This window comes from Antechinus flavipes, chromosome 2 (assembly GCF_016432865.1).
Source record: "Antechinus flavipes isolate AdamAnt ecotype Samford, QLD, Australia chromosome 2, AdamAnt_v2, whole genome shotgun sequence".
NCBI lineage: Eukaryota > Metazoa > Chordata > Mammalia > Dasyuromorphia > Dasyuridae > Antechinus > Antechinus flavipes.
This window is the reverse complement of record NC_067399.1, coordinates 22,809,549-22,829,590: the sequence shown is the minus strand read 5'-3', so window position 1 is coordinate 22,829,590 and position 20,042 is coordinate 22,809,549. Positions and strand designations below refer to the sequence as shown.

Below are 20,042 nucleotides of genomic sequence, written 5' to 3'. Positions count from 1 at the left end.
ATTTCCCAAGAAGTAGGTAAGTTACTTTTTCTAATAATATTTTCTTTATTTTCTTGTCCAGCTGTCCTTTATTAACATGAATAACTTATGCCATAAAAATGATAGAATTTTATTTTAAGAAAGTAGTAATTTAATTTTGCTTTAATGAATGAATGATAGCTGAATACAAAGTTTTGTTTTAAAAAATGAACCAGTCTTGACTCTTAATTTCTGTAATTTAGGAAAGTCAGTTAATAAAAAGTCTGTGATTTCCGGAAGTGCTAAAAGTAATAAAACTTCTAACAAATCAGGTAAGACTGCTGGAAACAGAAAGCAGGTTTTAATCTGTTCGTAATGACTCTGTAGAGAACATTATCTGAAACAAATTTGAAATTCTTGATATTCCTCAAATACATTCAGCTTTTAAAAATCTATTAGGTTTGGCCCTAGATAGTTGGGCAGATTTGAACCTTCCCTCCCTCCTCCCTTTTTTTCTTCCCTCCCTTCCTCCCTCCCTTTCTCCCTTCCTCTTCTTTCTTTATTAACAAAGGCTTTTGTGTGAAGATCTAAATCATTAGGTAAAGACCATTCTGGATCAGCAATTAACAAGTATTTTGTCACCTAGGACTGTCAGTGTCCTCCTTGCTGTGTATAGTTTTTGAGTGTCTTTTAAAACAATACAAATGTTTGCCAAAAATTTAAGGTTCTTTTGAATTATCTCTGAGGTTGAAGATGACTGTTTAGAACAGTGGTTCTCAAAAGTATGCTCTAGAGAATCCTGGAGATCTCTGAAACCCTTTTAGAGGGTCTACAAATTCAAAAATAGTTTTTATTTCCAATATGGTAAATGTCTATAAATATAATCCAGATAAATAAAAACTCTAGAGAGATCCTCAATAATTTTTAATAGAATAAAGATACTGAAAACAAAAGTTTGAGAACCACTGGTTTGGAATATACTATTTTTCAGATTCAATATTATTGTAAACAAAGTATTTTAGCTGCCACAGAATCTAAATCTGTGAGTGATTCTGCCAGCAGAGTAAGGCAGAAGGTGGAAAGAATGGCCTTTGACTACCATTTAAGTCTCAGTTCTGTGAAATGAGGTCCAATACTTTACATAAAAATAATTTTTGAAAGATTGATAGTCATAAATTTAATTCTCATTGCTAATCAAATGATAATAATGAGAAAAAAAAAAGACCAATGAGTGAATAGGAAAGAAAAATGTCAGAGAAAAGCTGAATTCCAAATTTTTCTAGGAAATAAAAGAAGGGGGGGATATACCTAGGAATAAAAGAAAACTATATAATTAAATAAGCTGTGCTATATATGTTGGAATAATTGTTTTAAATCTATTTCCAACAGCAAAACCTAGTGGAAAGAAGACAGTAGAAAACAAAAAACCTATAGATCCCCAAATTAAGGACTCTAGTAAGACTGTGACAATGCCAGGTAAATTTGGACTACAATTTTAATATTTACTTTCAAAAAATCAAAACTGTTTGAAGTATACATGATACACTTTTTTTTTTTTTAAGAAAAACTTATACCATTATTGACTGAATCAGATCAACCTACCAAGACTTTAATTGACAAAGGTAAGCAAGCAGTAGGCTCTTTGTAGGCTTATTTAAATTTATTCTATTTATCATGATTAGCCTGCTTTTGTGATGCTTTAAAATGAAAATTTTCATGCAGAAAACATTGAAATAAGAAGCATTTCAGAAACCAAGAGCATTCCTGAAACCAAAACCATTGAGGGTACTGCTAAAGAAAATGCTTCAGGTAGGTGAAAAGACAAATCTTACTCATGTAAACAAAGTGATGACTTTGACTAAATAAAATTAGATATCTTATTTATGACCCAGTAAAATATGGAATGTGATATGGTTTTCATTCTGTAGTTAAAGCTTGTAGAAATATTATAAATTGAAGAGTTTTTCCTTTCTCCCTATTTCATCATCATTGTAAAACTATCCTTAAAAAGAATAAAACTGATCATTCTAAACAGCTAAAATTAATTTAGTCTTTGTTTAACTGTGTAGTTGTGTCTGTTAGATGTTTGTATACGTGACTTAAAAAAATTTTTTTTTGTCTCCATGAATCTTTCAGGGATCACTGAAAATGAGGATTCAGTTAGCAAGGTTGGTTTAAATATTTGAATTGAAGCAATTTTAATGTAAATTTGTATTGTAATATTGAAATTGTGGTAGTGTGAGCTGCGAATACCATAAATCTATTCCTTTTTCCTTGACAATTTAGTATATCAGTCATGATGACAAATTTCTGTATAATTTTGGGAAGTTTAGATTTGGAGAATTTGTCTTTGCCTAGTCTAGTCCCTTTATCATTGTAAAAATAGTGTAAAAAAGGATTTTGTAAGAAATCTTAAGTAAGCAGTTTATTGATTTACACCAACATTTACATTTTTACAAAGTATTTTTATTGCTAGCGTTTTTAATATCATAAAATTCTGAAAACATTCTTTCCCCCACTTACCAAGCCATTCCATGTAGCAAAAAATTTAATAGTGAGAAGAGTTAAGGGGTTTTAAAGCAATCCACATTTATGTGTGTCCATACCCATATACCTCTTTCTTTGCATAGAATTAAAATTCCTGACTTTAAAATGTTTAAAAACAAGTATTTGAAGAATAATCAATAATAGGAAAGCTAAAAGAAAATAACTATCATAATCTTGATTTAAAGGAAACTGAAGAAATGTGCATTGTCCTCATTTCAAATTTGCCAAATAAAGGATATTCTACAGAAGAAGTTTCCAATCTGGCAAAACCATTTGGTGGTTTCAAGGATATTTTAATTTTATCATCTCATAAAAAGGTAAGAATTTCAGTTTCAATTGATCAAGAATGGACAGAAGCAGGTACACCCAAAGAAAGAACACTGGGAAATGAATATAAACTGCTTGCATTTTTGTTTTTCTTCCCGGGTTATTTATACCTTCTCAATCCAATTCTCCCTGTGCAAGAAGAGAACTGTTCGATTCTGCACACATATAATGTATCTAGGATATACTATAACCTATTTAACATATAAAGGATTACTTGCCATCTGGAGGAGGGAGTGGAGGGAGGGAGGGGAAAAATCGGAACAGAAGTGAGTGCAAGGGATAATGCTGTAAAAAAATTACCCTGGCATGGGTTCTGTCAATAAAAAGTTATTTTAAAAAACCAAACAAAAAAAAAAAAAAGGTAAGAGTTTTCTTTTGCAATATGGAAAGCTTTGATTATATAGGTTCTCTTTAAAAAAAAAAAAAAACAAAAAACTTCTGTAACTTGCTTAATTAGGAGGTAGAGATTTAAAATATTAAATTAATTTCCTTTAGTTATTTAGAAATGAGACAAAATTTTTAAAAATTTGGTCTTTAGTAAACGCAAATAATATTTGTTACTAATGTAATATACCAAAAAATGCTTGTGTAATGGAACAAAGTATTAATTGTGCAGTTCGTTGAATGCAGAGATTTGAGGTTTAAAAAAAAAAAAATTCTTGCCCTGAACATTGTTTTTCTAGGAATTTCATGATGAGAATTAGTAGATGTAGTTTTACAGTCACACAATATTACAGGCCCTATTTAAAGCTTTTGTTAGTTTAGGTAGTTCTTCTTAGCATTGGTTTACTTTTTTTTTTCTTATGGATCCTTGTAAGTTAGTGAGGAATTTTAACTGTCGGATCAAAAGAATGTCAGACCTAGCCATTGAAATAAGCATTTTCTGCTTGCTAGGTGAAAATTTAAAGGGACAGCTAAGTGGCGCAGTAGATAGAGCAACAGCCCTGAAGTCGGGAGGACCTGAGTTCAAATCTAGTCTCAAGACACTTAACACTTCTTGGCTATGTGACCTTGGGCAAGTCACTTAACCCCAATTGCCTGAGCAAAAAAAAAAAAGAAAAAAAATCACAATTTAAAAATAAAATACTTGGAAATAGTGTGCTTAAACAGGAAAATAATATAAATAGCTTACTTGTAATGCTAAACTACCATCATGTCAGTGTATATTCATATCTCTTGGAGAACAGATAAAAGTAATTATCACATGGTTACTTTGTGTATATTCTTATAGATCTGTTTCTTTTGGAGTTTTGCATTAATTCATTAGGACAGCCACGGAGGAACTGTAAGAAAGTTATGAGCTGCATCAGTAGACTGGCAGTGGAGAGATCACAAATGGTAGCTTTTAAGAGATTATATCTTTTAGGAGTGTGTATGTGTATGTATTTTTATATTTATATATCCATATTTACTGATCCTGATTCACCACGGTTTATTTAATTTTCTTGTTTATACTCACATTTAATGAACCTGAAGTTAGGTCTTATATTCCTTTTATTGTATATGAATGTATGAAGGATCTGTGTTTTTTATTAATGTGAAATCCCTCTGCTCAAGAAGATCACAGTGCTTAAATGCATAAAGATTAAATAATGGGCCCAGAGTCACATAGTGTCACAAGCAGGGTTTGAGTCTGCAGCTTCTCACCTTGAAGCCGAATATCGTCCATTGAGGCCATCGTGCTTTTGGAACGATAAAGAACAAGCTGTTTTTTTTTCCCCCAATAAAATTTTTGATTTTGAGTTTTGATTGGGGAGGCTATGGCCTTTGGCTCCCCTGAATTGTTGTGAGCTAAGCCAAGTGAGTGCCTACAACGAAGTCTGACATCAGCTTCTGGCTGTTCCACCAGGGTCACAGTGTCACACCAAGCTATCTGAGAAGGGCTAAAGTGGCAAGGGATAGGATGCCTCTACTCAGGAGTTGGTCAGTTATATTTCCAGCCTGGTCAGGGGCTGGAGACCTGGTGTGCTGTACTTTCTCACTACCATATTAGGCAGTACAGGAAAAGTACAACAGTGTAGGAATGGAATTGTTCAGCAGATGTCAGGCTACCTATACCACTTTGTGTCGGGAAAAATACGTTTTCATCAAAGTCACTTGGGTAGAATTTATTCTCAAGAATCTGGGATAGTGATTAACTGGAACGTGTCATTTTCTGTGAGATAAATAAGTCACTTTAAAGCATTAGGTTGATCAAAAGGAAGGCTACTTCCTCATCCTTATTGGAAAGTTGTTTTTATTTTCAATGACCAATTGCATTAATTGGAGAGGTGGTGTGGGAGAGTGAAGTCAGGACCAACTCAGCTTAAGGCCTACCTCTAACGCTTCCCAGTGAGCCCAAGTTTCCCCTGACAATAGGTCAGTCTACATCGGGGGACAATTTTTTGTTATTTGCAGTTCCTCAAATCAATGGCCTGCATTAAAATTACAACAATATTTATGTGTTGTTTTGCTAGTTGTTGAATTGGTTCATTAAACTTAGGGATTTTGTCCTTTAGGACAGATAAATGTAGAGCGATATTAAAGTATAGATTTAGTATAACACAATGAGTAGAGCCTTTTATATAAGGCAGACGTATAGCATAGTTGGAATAATAACTAAAGGAGAAGTTATTTATTTCAACTACAGTGAATTCTGCAGGATTCTAAAACATGAGAGAAAGCTTTTTAGCTGTGAAATTTCAGGGCCTGTTTTATGGGTTTGACATCATGTGGTAACCTCGTGTAGGGCAAGGTGCTCATGTATAAGGTGGTGCCCTGAGGAAAGGTGCTGAGTTGACTGAAGGGGAATGAGAACTTACATTGAAAGGGGCTGAGTTGACTGAAGGGGAATGAGAACTTACATTGAGTAAGAATTGAGTATTGACAATTGAGAACCCGTAAAGGCTTGATTGGGTGTATGTTGCCTTGGATTATGTTAAACGTTGTTTTGTAATTGCATTGAAAAGCTATAAAACCAGAAGAGTGTACTTTATAACCTCATATAGTATTTTTTCAAACAAATTTTTCTTTTGAACAATTTTTGCTTCAAAAATTTGTCCTATAAATGCTGGTGGTCATGCAATTTAGGGGATATATGATGCAGCATTTAAGGGATTGGAAGAATTGCCAGGGCAATGGGAGCAGAATTGAGGAAATTAAATCCATTGTTATGGTCTTCAAACTGCTGCATGCAATAAATTCCACCTTCTATTTAATATTTTCTCTTTACATCCTGATGAACTTTAGCCCACTATAGAACAGTGTGGGAAATACTTTTGAAGGTTGGGTTGTTTTTGGAAAAAAGATTTTTTTTATGCTTTTTTATGATGGCTATGTAAACATCTAATTTTTATTTGTATTATAATTTCTACTTTAAAAGGCATACATGGAAATAAATAGAAAATCTGCAGACTCTATGGTAAAATTTTATACCTGCTTCCCAATGTCAATGGATGGAAATCAACTTTTGATAAATATGGCTCCTGAAAATATTAATCTAAAGGATGAGGTAAGCAATGGACTGTCATTTCTTTTGAATTTAAATACTAGGAAACTTTTCTGTTCAAACGCAGAACCATAATCCTTAAATACAAATAGGTTCTAAATATACCAAAAAGGATATTTCTCTGTTAGTTATTGGGGGTGAATGTTTTGTAATTGTACAGTTAGAAATTTCCATCATTAGTTTTATTTTTTGTTTGAGTGTGATTTCCACTTGTGTTCTGGGCATGTATACCACAGAATATCTTCCCCATTTCTCTTGGACATACAACCTTCTTATCTTTCAAACTAGGAAGTGTGCAGTTACTGTTGCTTCTTTCTTTTCCTTCATATTTAACATAGTGTTGTCCCCTCTTGAGTCTCCTTGGAAATGTCACGTGACTTGCAGCTTTGCCTTGCCACTGTCCTCCCTGCCTTACGACAAGGTCTTAGCTGGCATCCCTCCTAGAGAGCCTGGGGTGGCTTCCACCGACTCCCGTTCAGACTCCTCTGCCTGGCTGTCAAGGCCCTCCAGCAGCTAGTCTCCCCCTGCCTATCCAACCTTACTTCCCACTACGTGTACTAGAAGAGTGATGGAAACTAAGGTTGGATAGGTAGAGGAAGACCACATTTGAAAATCAGGGAGTTATATTCAACAAGTTTTATTGTTGACCAGGTAAAAAAGAAATGAAAGGCGGCGTCTGTGATCTGATCCAACACATTTGGGGGCTGCTCCCTGACAACTGGTCATGTGGCCTTGGGCAAGTCACCTAACTTTGGTGAATATCAGTTTGCTCATATGTAAAGTAGGGTGCAAAGAACAATGTGAGTTCTGAGATCCTTTCCAACCATAAAATCTATGACTGTGGTTAAGAGATTTTGGGGGAATAGAGGTGCCTGTCTTAAAAACTGCTTTAGCTGTATATTTAATAAATCACAAGGTAAATATGTAATTCTTTAAGAGGATATATCTTTAGCTTTCCAACTTTTATTTTTTTAGGAAGCTATATTCACATCTTTGATTAAAGAATCTTCCCCTGAGGTGAGTTTTGGTTTTTAATTTGTTCATTTCCCTGTTTGCTTAATAGATCAGAAAACTGTTATTTTTGTTTCATAAAATCTAGGACACACCTTCTGGAGTCACTAGAGACTGCCTGAAATTTCTCTTTATGACAAATATAAGAAATAGATTAGTTCATCATGAATTCTCCATGATTGGACTATATATTAATTATTAAAATTGAGTCATTGCCACAGTTAAGGCTTTTGAGACTTAATGGTTGTTAGTAGTTAAGAGATTACATTTTACATGAAGCTTTGTAGCATTTCATTTATTCTGTTTTAAACATAAGAACTTAAATTTTGATGGGGTCATTATTTTCCTACTCTAGGAAGAGAGTTTGGTCTGGGCTATGTCATTTGTTCTTGGGAACTTAATTTGTATTCCATGTTTGCTATCATCTTTTATTATTTTCTTTGAAAATAAACATGTATATGTCTACAGGCCAATCTAGATACAATTCACAGTCACTTTGTACATCTTGGCAACTTACCGGAGGATGGATACACTGAACATGAGGTAGTTTGTGTTGGACTTCAATTTGGAAAAGTGGATCGCTATGTGTTCATAAATAATAGAAACAAGGTGAATATTTATTTTCAAAATTTTAGATTCTCAATAGAATTAATAGTTTAGTCTTAAAATCTCGCAAAATATTAATAAAGTTTATTTCAGTCATTGACTATCTACTATATGCTGGGTCCTGTGCTGAGTAAAGCCTTTTGATAAAAGAACAAAGGATGAAATCATCTCCTGTTCCCAGGGAACTTAGGGCCTTATGGAGAAAACAATTGACTATAAAATAAGAGTGGATAAAAAAATCTGCAAAAAGTAGTTGGGAGGAATAACACCAGCAATTGAAAAATCAGGAAAAGTTTCTGAAGCTGTCTGAGCTGCCCCTTAAAGGGAAGGGAGAGAGTCTGAGATCCTAGTGAGCAAGGAATGTGTTGCAGATAGGGTAGGTAGCATAGGGAACTGATGCTAGTGTCCTCTAAGGAAAGGAGGAAACGTGTTTGACTGTTGCAGAGAATTGGGGGAGGGAGGGTACCCAGGGGTGCTGGAGAGGGCTGGGAGGCACTCTGCTATCCCGGCCTTACAGGAGGAGGCTGTGTTGGATCTTAGACACAGCAGGAAGATGTTTTACTAGAGGGAGTTATGACATGGTCAGCGCTTAGAATGCAGGAGAGGGACTGGAAGGAGAGCTACAGATAAGGGCTAATAGCCAGGAGAGAGCTTATGAAGGGAGACTTGGGAGAATCTGGAGCTCATAGGAGCATAAGGGAGGTAGATGCTGAGGCTGGCCCCAGGAGTGTTTTGGTGGTACTTGTGCCTGTAATGAACTCTATCTTAGAGTAGTTGAGTTTAGGATTTGTCCCATAAATTGGGGGATGGGGAAGAAGGGGAGTGACCCTGGCTGGAAGGAGGGTCTCTGGAGCTGTTTGCACGAACAGTTTCAAGGGTCTGGAGGGAGAAGAGAAGAGGCATGAGGACAAACTGAGGGAACGGTCTTCATTGGAAGTGCATGAGGAGGCCGAGAAGAAGGGACCAAAGGAAGAGGGAAGGGAAGAGCATCTGGAGCTGAGACCAGTCAACTTGGGCCCACATGGAGCCCACAGCTTGGAGAAGCACTGACCCTGGGGAAGGATAGTCTATTTTGGACAGTTCAGAGGTCGTGGGTGATTGATGAGGTCCCAAACCAGATTAAAATGGTTTGAGGGCCGAGGAAGTGTAGAATTATGTGACTAGAGATTGTTCTTTTTCTAGTTTGGCTGAGAAGGGGAGAAGGCCAGCACAAAAGCTTGGTGGGTTTCAGACTGGCGAGCAAACCAATTGATAAGTGGAGGTTGAAAATTTGGGGCAATTGAGGATTACTTAACTGGAGAGATGAAGAGTAGAGGTGGATCAGGTGTCTTTGTTAGGGATGTTAGCCTCTGAGAGAAAAAAGGGGCATGGGGAGAGATGGAAAGGTATTGTCCCAGGGTTAAGAAAAGAAGGTGCTCACCTCAGCTTTTTTGTAAGAAGTAAAAATTCAGTGGAGGAGAAGGCAGAAGAGAGGAGGTATCTGAATAGGGAGAAAAGACTTGGAACAAATTCTGTGAGAAGTGAAAGTAGGAATTAGGATGCGTAGCAGTGAAGGCCCAGGTCGGGGGACGAGTGAGTATGTTCATTTGTAATGTAGCCAGTCTACATGTGGGATCAAAGGTTACTACTTTGTCAGAAGAGAGAAAGAAGGTAGATCTGAATCTTTATGAGAAACCAACTACAGCTAACTAAACCTTAGGACATTTCTTGTAACAGACCCTCTACAAGGTGACCAACCTGTCCTTTTGTAGGAGAGCATAACAAGAAAAGGGTGAGGCCTTGTTGAATCTTCAGAGAGCATGGAAGCCTCCCTCTGTTAGATTCTCAGCCCCTGAGTGAGGGCCAAGTCTTTAAATTCCCTTTGACTATCCTGTGAAATCAGAGGTATAAAGAAGATGGCTTGGGATTGCTTCTAGCTCCAAAGTATGCTTGTCAAGTTGATAATTGCAAGAGAAGGGAAAAAAAACAAAAGACATTTTCATTCTTTGTTATCCAAGTTTACTTCTTGGATAGTGTTTGTTTCTGGAGGCTCTGCCTTTTGTGTCTTAGACCGATTAGGAAATTTGAGTGCCACAATTAGGGAAACACTAATAGCCATATTAAAGCAAAGGCACATTAATTTGATTGGAACTTTGGGGTAAATATTTTTGATAAGATCATTATTGCTATTTTGAATGGAGCTAATTTAGTGTTTAATCTATATTCCAATTCTCTAAATCTTTAAAAAAAAAAAAGACCCTATTAATTTTATCTTTTCCATAATATACCCTTCTTTTGTTTTTCTTCTGTGTCCTCATTTTTTTCTTTTTTCTTTAGAAAATAGATAAGCTTTCAAATATGGGGTAAAAATGATTGCACCCTCTTTCCCCCCCCCCCCCTTTTTTTTTTTTTCCTTATTTCTTTCTTACTCTCCCCATCCCTACAGGTAATTCTTCAGTTAGATACTCCTGAATCTGCTCAGAAAATGCATAGCTTCTTAAAGCAAAATCCTTTTAACCTGGGTGAAAATATATTGACCTGTACATTGTCTCTGAAGACAGAGCCACCTGAGGTAAGACAGAAGTTTGGTTTTTGTTTTGTTTTTATGTTTGTTGTTTATTATTATTTTTATTAAAGCCTTTTATTTTCAAAACATGTAAGGATAATTTTTCCACATTGATCCTTGCTTAGCCTTGTGTTCCAAGTTTTCCCCTTCTTCCCTCCACCGCCTCCCCTAGATGGCAGGTGTCCAATACATGTTAAAATATATGTTAAATCCAATATATGTAAACATATTTGTATAATTACCTTCTTGCACAAGAACAATCAAAAAGAAAAGACAGTGAGTAAGAAAACAAAAAGCAAATGAACAACAAAAAGGAGAATATTATGTTGTGATCCACATTCAATTCCCACAGTCCCCTCTCTGGCTCTCTTCATCATGAGATCATTGAAACTGGCGTGAATCATCTCATTGTTGAAGAGAGCCACGTCCATCAGAATTGATCATCACATAATCTTGTTGCCATGTACAATGATCTCCTGGTTCTGCTGATTTCACTCAGCATCAGTTTATGTAAGTCTCTCCAGGCCTCTCTGAAATCATCCTGTTGGTCATTTCTTACAGAAGAAGAATATTTCATGATATTCATATACCTTAATTTATTCAGTGATTCCCCAACTGATGGACATCCACTCAGTTTCCAATTTCTGGCCATTACAAAGAGGTCTGCTACAAACATTCTTACACATACAGGTCCCTTTCCCTTCTTTAAGATCTATTTCGGATTTAAGCCCAGGAGAGGCACTGCTGGATCAAAGGGTATGCACCGTTTTTGATAATTTGAGCATACTTCCAAACTGCTTTCCAGAGTGGTTGGATCCATTCATAATTCCACCAATAATGTATCAATGTCCCTGTTTTTCCACATTCCTTCCAACATTTGACATGATCTTTTCTGACAAGAAAATGACAATTTTAGCCCATCTGAAAGGTATGTACTGGTAAGTTTGTAAGCATAATTCTTGGACTTGGAGAGAGCAGAATTTGGAGCCAACACTCTCCTCTTGAGGATGGTCATATAAGCCACTCACTCTGGGAGCCTCTGGACGGGCCTATGTCTGAAAAACAGATGGAGAAGCAATTTGTATTTAATTTTTAAAGCTTTACACCTTGACTTGTGTTTTTTTTTTTTTTTTAAATTAATGGCAGTGATAACTTTTTGTAACAAAATTAAAAGGAATAAAAGCAGTTGTTCAACTGCACCAGACAGGGTGTTCCATCCTTTTATTGACTCCAGAAATCAAATTTTATGTGACACATTATTTCATTTTCAAGTTGGTTACACATTAATTCATTTCCTAAGAGTTTGATTACTTTAAGACCTACCTTTTTTTTTTTTCCCCCCAGGACCTGGGATTGATGGATCTACTTACAGGAGTATGATAGAGCCTCAATAGTGATTCAAATCTTAGATAGTAATTCAGATGGTGTATTTGACTTAGAAATTTCAGGTCATTTGGCTTTCTGAAAAAAAAAATCATTAACAGTGTGTAAGACATGTAGAAAATAGCATCGTATAACTCTTAATCAGCGTGACTAAAAAATTATTTTTTAAAAAAGTTTTGATTTCAGAAAGGGATAAGGGATCAAATAAATGTGTTTATGGGGAAGTCCACAGATAGGGTCAAAATTTCCTTAATTTGAAAGATTCTGTTTTAGCTTTTGGTACACACTTTTAACCTAAGAATAATTTTCTGTGCCAAACTTTTATATAAAATGTGCTAATTATTGTAGTAGGTCCTAGATTGATAGAACTTGATTCAATTAATATAAAAGTGATCTAGAATCTTTCCTTATAGATTTATTTGCTTTTTATTTTGAAATTTTCCTCTTCAATTTTTTGCTGAGGAAATATTTTTTAATATTTCTCTTTTTAAAGAATATATTAAGACTAATAATTGTGACATCTTTTGTTCAGTTGGATCTTACTCTGTTATTTATAATAGTTTTTACATTGTAGAGATGTTGGTACCATTTCATCACTCTCATTTTCTTGTTGGTTTTAGTGTTTACTCTTTTAAAATTTAGGCTTATGTATAATACTGAATAGTGTATTGGATAGAGATCTGGCTTTTTGACTAGAAAGTAATATTGCTGCCCCAAAGAGTGTTTTAAATTATTCTTACGATGAAGATGCTGGCATTTCAACAACAATTTTTATATTTTTGCTTGTAAATCCCAAAGTTTATGGCTGTTTTATACTAAAAGTTTTTAAATGTTTTCCTGTGTGCTGGCGCCCCTTTGGCAGAACAATGACATCTGTGAACCTCTACTCAAAAGTCTCAGTGTTTTTAAATACATATAATAAAACAGGTTCACAAAGGAAACCAATACTATTAAAATAACAGTTATCAAAATAGGTTTTAAAAATAGTTCATGAAACCTAGGTTAATAGGATTAACTATTTTTGTTTACTCTATTTTTTCTTTGATAATTGATGTGTCACTTATTAAGCTGGCACAGATTTTCTTCTAATAAGAATAAGAGATCCTTTTAATGGAACTTGGTATTTAAGGTATAGTCACAAGTTGTTGAGAATTTTTTGCTATTTAAAGTATGGTTATATTTTAATTGTCTTGGTTTTTAAATGAAAATAATTTAATTCAACTTAAGACTGCATAACAGAATTGTCTGGACCATAAGCGATATCATATAGGATCTTCCAAATTAAATGAATGAAATTATATTTCAGGTTGAAACTGAGAGAGATCCAGAACCAGGAAAAGAGAGGTATGTTTTAGTTGTCTAACATTTGATTACTATTCCAATATACATGTATTCATAGAGTCTTCTGCCTTTTAACATAAAGACCTGATGTGTATATGTAGCCAGAAATGACATTAACCTCTGATTTGAGGTTTCTTAATTAATGTATGTGCAAGTTGCTATGGTTCTCTTTTCTTTGTTCCGAATTTGCTGTTTACATTTATTTTTTAAAATTACATGAATGCATAGATATGCTTTAATTCAACTATGCAAATATAGTGTCTTAGTTTAAAATGACATATTGCTAAATTGATTTAAAGTAATTTAATCAGTGGTCTAATATATATGTTCTTTTGATGCTTTAAATATCCACACATATTTCAAATTAAGAATAGCAATAACTTTTATCTATTTTATTATCATTGGCTTAAAACAAACAAAAATAACAATCAGTTATCCAAATTTTGTCACTTCTTTATCTTGGTTGGTTATTTAAAACACATTAAAAAATACAAAATCTTAGTATTAATGACTCATTTTTATAATGACAATTGCTTTTAAATCTCTTCCTTCCCTAAGGGAAGAGAAGCTGAGAGGGCAAATACCTTTGTGTAATTTTAGATACTTCTATCTGTATTTTGTAGGCAGAAGTTAATTAAAAACCAAAGGGAATAATTCCAAGATGTTTTTATATTTTATACAATGGGAAGCCATATTCTGTTTGTGACTTAGTCTTTTATCAGGTATTTATTTTTCCAGTGATTCATTCACATTTAAATTATTCTATAGTATCATACATGTTTTGGAGTGAGAACATGTTCTTTAAGAATATGGACAATTCTTCATTCTCCTGGGTGATCCACTGTCTAATTTGAGGAGCCCTGAAAACTATATGGGTTCTTAATTCTTATGTTTTAGGGGGAAAAAAATTTAATCAATAGTTTAGAACTAGTGGATGTGAATTAAGTGAAAATACAAAGAGAACTTTATCTGCCCAGTAGTAGTAGAATTGAATTTATTTCCTATACCATATGGGTCATACATTGTCTTTTGAAAATCACTCCAATAGGTCAAAGTAGGAAAAGCATCAGCATCTTTGAATGTTGAGAGCAATAAACAGTGGTAGACTGTAGAGCAAAAATGTTCCAAGGAAAGTGAAGGAGCCACAGTTAATGTTAATTTGTCCACATTTGGTCTGTGAGTGATAAACAAGTGAATACATTTCTTTGCACGTTTCAGCCTGAGCTACCGACATGAGTTTGGAGTAATCTTTCTTCTTAGCTTCTTAGACTGTTCTCCCTTCCACCTCTGTCTTTCCCCCAGCTATAGCTGCTTTAGAAATAAATTTACAAGTAAATAAACTTAGATTTCATGGAATTCTTCCTGCATTAGTTAACAAGCTTTTTTGCCTCCCATTCCCAATTGAGTTTTCTAAGCTGAGGAATGGGAGAAGAGAGCCAGAGGATGTGATGAGACCATTGTGGATTGAATTTGCTTTTGATTGAGTGAGCTAACCTTGAAGAAATGCTGGAATTATCTTCGCTTTTGACAACAAGGGACCTGTGTGAATGTGGTCTATTTGATCATTATAGCTGCAAACTGAAGAAAGAAAATTTCACAACTTTTTACCACTCAGTATCAGTCACGTTCTTCTGATTTCTTAGACATGTGTGGTTGAAACTTCAAAGCAGGATGGAAGATCAAGTCTTGAAAGTTCCTTAATGATATTTTGGGGTCACTTGAGAGTTGACCAAAATATCAGAGGTTAGATTTGAGTTGAAAGCCACTTGGGATGTGTCTGCTGTGACTTTGCTCAAGCTCCCCATTTACTCTGCTATAGGCACATGCTCTTAAGGGAATTCAGTTGTGAAGTTTAAATATGGGGAGAAAGTGAGGCACTATTTCCTGAGAAGCTGGACTTAGCAGGAACTGCAGGAAGGCTGTGGGGGGGGAAGGCAGTGGTGGTCTGCCAGTGGCATTCTGTGAAGAGTTGCTGCCAACAAGGTCCTTCTTGGGGCATCTTGCTGTGCTCTGCCAGTATACTACTATAGGGTACTCCTGGCTTTTTTCTACCTGAACTCTTGATACCCTATTGTACTTTCTTCTACATTCAAGGCTGTTGGAACTGTATTGTTACAGAGATGGGAATTTGATTTCCTTTGTAAACCAATTGATTTTGAGATATTTTGGGAACATTAAAGAAGCTACTTCTCCTAAAATGCCTAAGGTATCCCAGAAAACTGGAAACAGTCTGATTTTTGGGAAGAAAACTTGCACCTTTGGAGCCCAACATCTAAGTACAAAGATTGAAAGGTGGTGGCCATTTTCACAAATGGTTGATATGCTTTTATAGTATAACCGTGTTTCCCTTTTGAAAATGTAGAGCTTAAGGTTATCAGTGTTGTAAAGATGACAGATGAAAACTTGGAAGATAGAGAAAGAAAATAAAAGAAGATCTTGGGATCAAGAAATAAAACAGTATTTCACTGACTATAGGATCCAGTAAACCACAGGCAGTTCTCTCCTTTCCTCCCTCCCCCTACCCCAATTCCTTAGGGCTTACATGTAATCCTATAAATGAGAAATCGAATGGAGCACCCATGACAAAAGTGAATCTCACAATTTGAAAATGAAAATAAATTCAGAAAGTTAGTTTTCAGACATCCACTTTATCAGGATTTTTTCTTGGCAAATGAGTTCATTGCGACTTTGTCTCCACAAATTGGGGCTGTTGTCCTCAGTCTCAGATGTTTGTAAGGGCTGAATTGTTCTTCCAATGATAAAAAGCTGGGTTTCACACATAAACAAGATGCTACTTGCACCATGGAATTAAATTTCCAAAGCTTAATTGGTCATTACAGCTTTTCAAGAGAATAGAAGATTTTTTTGAATATGGTCATTGATCCATAAGAAACTTGGTCTCTTTTTGAAGTCTGAATCTGCCACTTTTAGGGAAGAAGATGACAATGCATCAGTTCTACCAAGTGGATGCTCAGGTAGCAGTAAGCATTTGCTTTTTATGATGTATCTAAACGTTTTTTGGAGGATAATCCTAATTAGCATTTGGTTATCAGCTTCATTACCTCAGGAAAATATTGGGGAAAGTAGTTTGTTACCTGAGCTATGGAAATTTCAGGAGCTTTGACAACTTAATCTTCTCTGAAAAGCCTGAGATGTACGTCATAAATCCTTTCATCTTTTCTTTAAACTTAGAAGGGAAGGAATGTTCCTTTCTGCTTAATAATCATACCCATCTGACTACTTTTTGCTTTTGGGTACACATTTTCTCTGATTGCTGCTTTTAATGATATGTGAATACATACCACTATATTTTTCATAGCATGTTGGGTATACAAGATAATCTATGATCTGTGGATATTAATAAAAAGATAGTTCATTGGATCTCTTATCTCCAAGACAGAATCAGAGAAGAAGGCATTAAAAAAGCATTGACGCAAAAAGGAAAATACTGGTTCATAGAATTTTAAGGAAGTCTTTGCCTTCCATTTTCCTTCCCATATATAGCTGAAGACTCTTCCTTCAGTTTACATTGTTTTATTCTCACATTATGGTAATCTAATATTTCACAAATTTTTGTCTTCACTTGTCTGTCTTTATAGGGAAATCTAACTTCCAGTGAAAGTGTTCTTTGACATATTCTTTAAAAACAAAGAAGAAAACAAAAAAAAATTCTTTATCTTCACAGTCTTGAAAACTGAATAGAAACTCAGTCATTCTGATCACCCTCACCTTGAAAGAAGGGTGATATGTTTGGGCCTGAAGGAGTATTTATTACATGTCACTTTTCTCCCCTCCTCTCACCAGTTTTCAGTTGTATCTTTTTAGATGTGGTCTAGTCAAATGACACATTCTTTATGCAAGGTTGGTCGAGAAACTAGAGCTTTAGGTCGCCATTTTGGGGGAAATGGGCTCTTTATAGTAAATTGAAATGTTTTTGATGGAGGGGGAGGGTAATGTTTTATGCGCCTATCTTATACACGTGTCCAACCTCCTAAAATCAGATGCCAACTTGATCTTGGGGGGGAAAAATTGCTCCTGGGTCAAAGCCCTTGTTAAAAAAACAAAAATAATGATCAGAACAGTCTTACTTGTACAAGTAATTTCCTTTGAATTATAAGGAAGCTTTCCGTTCTAAGGAGGATTTCTTTTTTTTTTTTTTAATTAAGTTGTTCACTGATTTGCCTCAAATATTTTTTAACCATTTTAACGCTGATAGGCTAGATTTCCCAATGCTAATTAACTAATGCATTAGGAAATCTTAACCTTTGGCGTCAAGAGGGTTATTTATAATGGTTGAATTCTCATCATAGTTTGATTTTTGTTTGTTTTTTGTTTGTGTTTTTTGTTTTTAAATACCTTTAGCCCTGACTTGAAAAACAATCCAGTTGATGAAAGTGAGGTGCAAACAGCAGCTGATAGTTCCTCAGTTAAGCCTAGTGAAATCAAGGAAGAGACCATCCCAAATCCCGCCTTCCAAATGGAGCCTTCCACATTGCAGGAAGAAACTTCCAAGGGAGAAATTCAGAGAGGAGCAGTGTGTGATTCTGACTTGGCTCCTGGCAAGGTGGAGGTGGAAAAACAGGTGGAGGAGACAGAGTTGAAGAATCCTGATGGCACCTCTGCCCTGGCCAAGACAGAAGAAGCACAAGAAAGCACAGAGAATTCCACTTTTGCTCCGCAGGACAATGTGATTGATCTGGAGAAGGAAGCTGATCTATCATCAGGTCCCCCTAGTGGGCCAGGTAGAGAAGAAAGGGACAATAAGCAAAAAGTAGAAGAGTGCTTCCCCGAGACCGAAGATGCCCACAGCGTGGAGAAGGCTGGAAATGCTTTTTCAGGGTCTGTTGGAGTGGCAGCAGGAGATATGGAACTACTTGAAGCTGCTTCAGAGGTGGTCCCTCCTATTTCTCCCATGGTCACAACCCAGGGAGTTTACACTGGGAGTGAGAAGTTGACAGTAAGCAAAGAGGGAATCTATGATAAAGACACCCTGGAGGAAAAGGAGGACAAGGTGATTGACTTTAAGGACGCTAGAACTGAGCCGAAAACTGCGCTGGAAATAGGACCAGAGAAGGAGCCTGACAGAAACACGGCCGAGGATGCATTGGGTGTGGAGAAGCCTGAAAGGATTGTCATAGTGACAAGGGAGAAAATGGCGGAAAATACTGTGATCAGGGAACACGTGAATAAAGGAGTGACCCAAGCTAGTAAGCCCGACGAAACGAGTAAAACCAGTGTTCAGGTGGTGTCAAATGCCTCCTGCAGCAAACTGAGCTCCAGGCCTGGGGCTTCCACCCCGAATACACTTAAGACAAAGGTGACCGGTCAGAAAAGTGAAGTAAAAACGGAAGATCAGAGGACTTGCTCAAAGCTTCTGCCCAAGAGCCAAGCAAGCATGGATAAGAAGCTCATGGCCAAAGACATGGGCTCTCTTAGACCTGCCATTGCCAGGTCCTCCCTGGGTGAAAGCAGCAAATCTAAAGCTTCCCCCAGCGGCGTAGCCAGAGGAGGCAGTGGGCGGACCTCAGTTCCACAAGACAAGGATTACAGGGCTCTAGCAAAACAGTCTCAAGAAACAGAGACTAGACCTTCCACCATGAAACGGGATGACAGCGGCAATAAGGTGAGAAAAGGCAGGAAGGCCGGCTCGGTGTAGTTGTCAAGTAACTAACTCTGCTGCTCCAGCTATGGAGTAGACTGTGTAAATGTGCTATCACGTTCCCTTCCCCAAGCTCCTATTCCTTTTCCTTCAGAATTGCTGGTTTTAGGCCAAAAGCAGCATGGGACTATCAGCACAACAGGTAATTTGTTCATTTGCGTTCCTAACAGCTTTGGTACATCATTGAAGTAACAGGTTTGAAAAGTATTATATGGATAAGGTTCTGTCAGAGAGGACACATTTTCTTTTTTAAAAATTCTAGTGACTTTCCTAAATGTTATTTCTGCCAGTTTGCCTCTTGATTGGGGGGAAAACAGTTTTTGTCTCCTTGTGTCAATTGTAGCTTTCTTTTTTATCAAATCACTGATCACTCTAGACAGGGATTGGTTTCAAGCAGAGATTTTTAATTTGATATTGATGATGACTTTGTTTCAGAGACTTTGTCCATATTAAGTGATTGATGGCTTAGTTTTATACATTTTAAGTATTTAGACAATTAATTGAGTCCACTGTGACCATGTTACTTGCACTTGATGTAATGTTTTGGATCTTTAAAGAAGATTCACTGCCTGACTGTGTGTCCTGTGTTCCTTCATCCCTTGTCTAATCTTTCAGACTTCTGCTGGGCAGAACACTAAGAACCCTAAAGGCAGCTCTGGTAAAACTGCCAAACCTAGAGAGGTAAGGACTGACCCTTCCCTCTCACCCCTTTCCCTCCTTTGGAGGATTCTATGTGAAAGACTATGTGGGGGAAAACAGGAGGGACTGTGAATAAGGAGAACTGGACTTACATTGGTAGCTTAACGCTCTTAAATCAGACCTTTTGAGGACCATAGGAAAGAATCATGAATCTTAAATTACTTATTATCAGTCTTAATAAGACCATGACACCATAGGAAAGTATAATCAATTTAATTGAGCTATTCCTGATTTATCCTTTTTTTCTCTCCCTTTAAAAATTAAAGTAAGTTGTGGTCTTCCTATCTTGTCCAGCTTGGAAGTTTAGAGGATATACAAGTCTCACTGTGATCAGCATGCAAGCTTTAGTCTCTTCTGTTTTTACTTAGGATTTTTTGCAAGTCCCTGTTCCTGGGGGCTCACCATATTGATGCCAGACTTAGTGTAGACACTAGCTTAGATGATTTTGGTAGCTTAGAACTTCTGCGCTCAAGAGAGCT

The 20,042-nt window shown here is 36.2% G+C and overlaps 1 protein-coding gene across 3 annotated transcripts in view; it reads left to right on the top strand.

Moving 5' to 3' along the window:
* Positions 1–20,042, top strand: part of ZNF638 (zinc finger protein 638) — an 86,748-nt gene that overhangs the window by 47,961 nt on the left and 18,745 nt on the right. For 2 of the 3 annotated variants that reach the window (XM_051974308.1, XM_051974310.1), the window contains 13 exons: positions 222–290; positions 1,348–1,434; positions 1,521–1,580; positions 1,681–1,767; positions 2,095–2,126; positions 2,691–2,822; positions 6,194–6,322; positions 7,295–7,336; positions 7,799–7,939; positions 10,362–10,487; positions 13,171–13,208; positions 17,568–18,828; positions 19,480–19,545. In XM_051974308.1, the coding sequence (XP_051830268.1) occupies positions 222–290; positions 1,348–1,434; positions 1,521–1,580; positions 1,681–1,767; positions 2,095–2,126; positions 2,691–2,822; positions 6,194–6,322; positions 7,295–7,336; positions 7,799–7,939; positions 10,362–10,487; positions 13,171–13,208; positions 17,568–18,828; positions 19,480–19,545 (2,270 nt within the window). The remainder of the gene's footprint in view (positions 1–221; positions 291–1,347; positions 1,435–1,520; positions 1,581–1,680; positions 1,768–2,094; positions 2,127–2,690; positions 2,823–6,193; positions 6,323–7,294; positions 7,337–7,798; positions 7,940–10,361; positions 10,488–13,170; positions 13,209–17,567; positions 18,829–19,479; positions 19,546–20,042) is intronic. The other variant, XM_051974309.1, reaches the window with a different exon arrangement.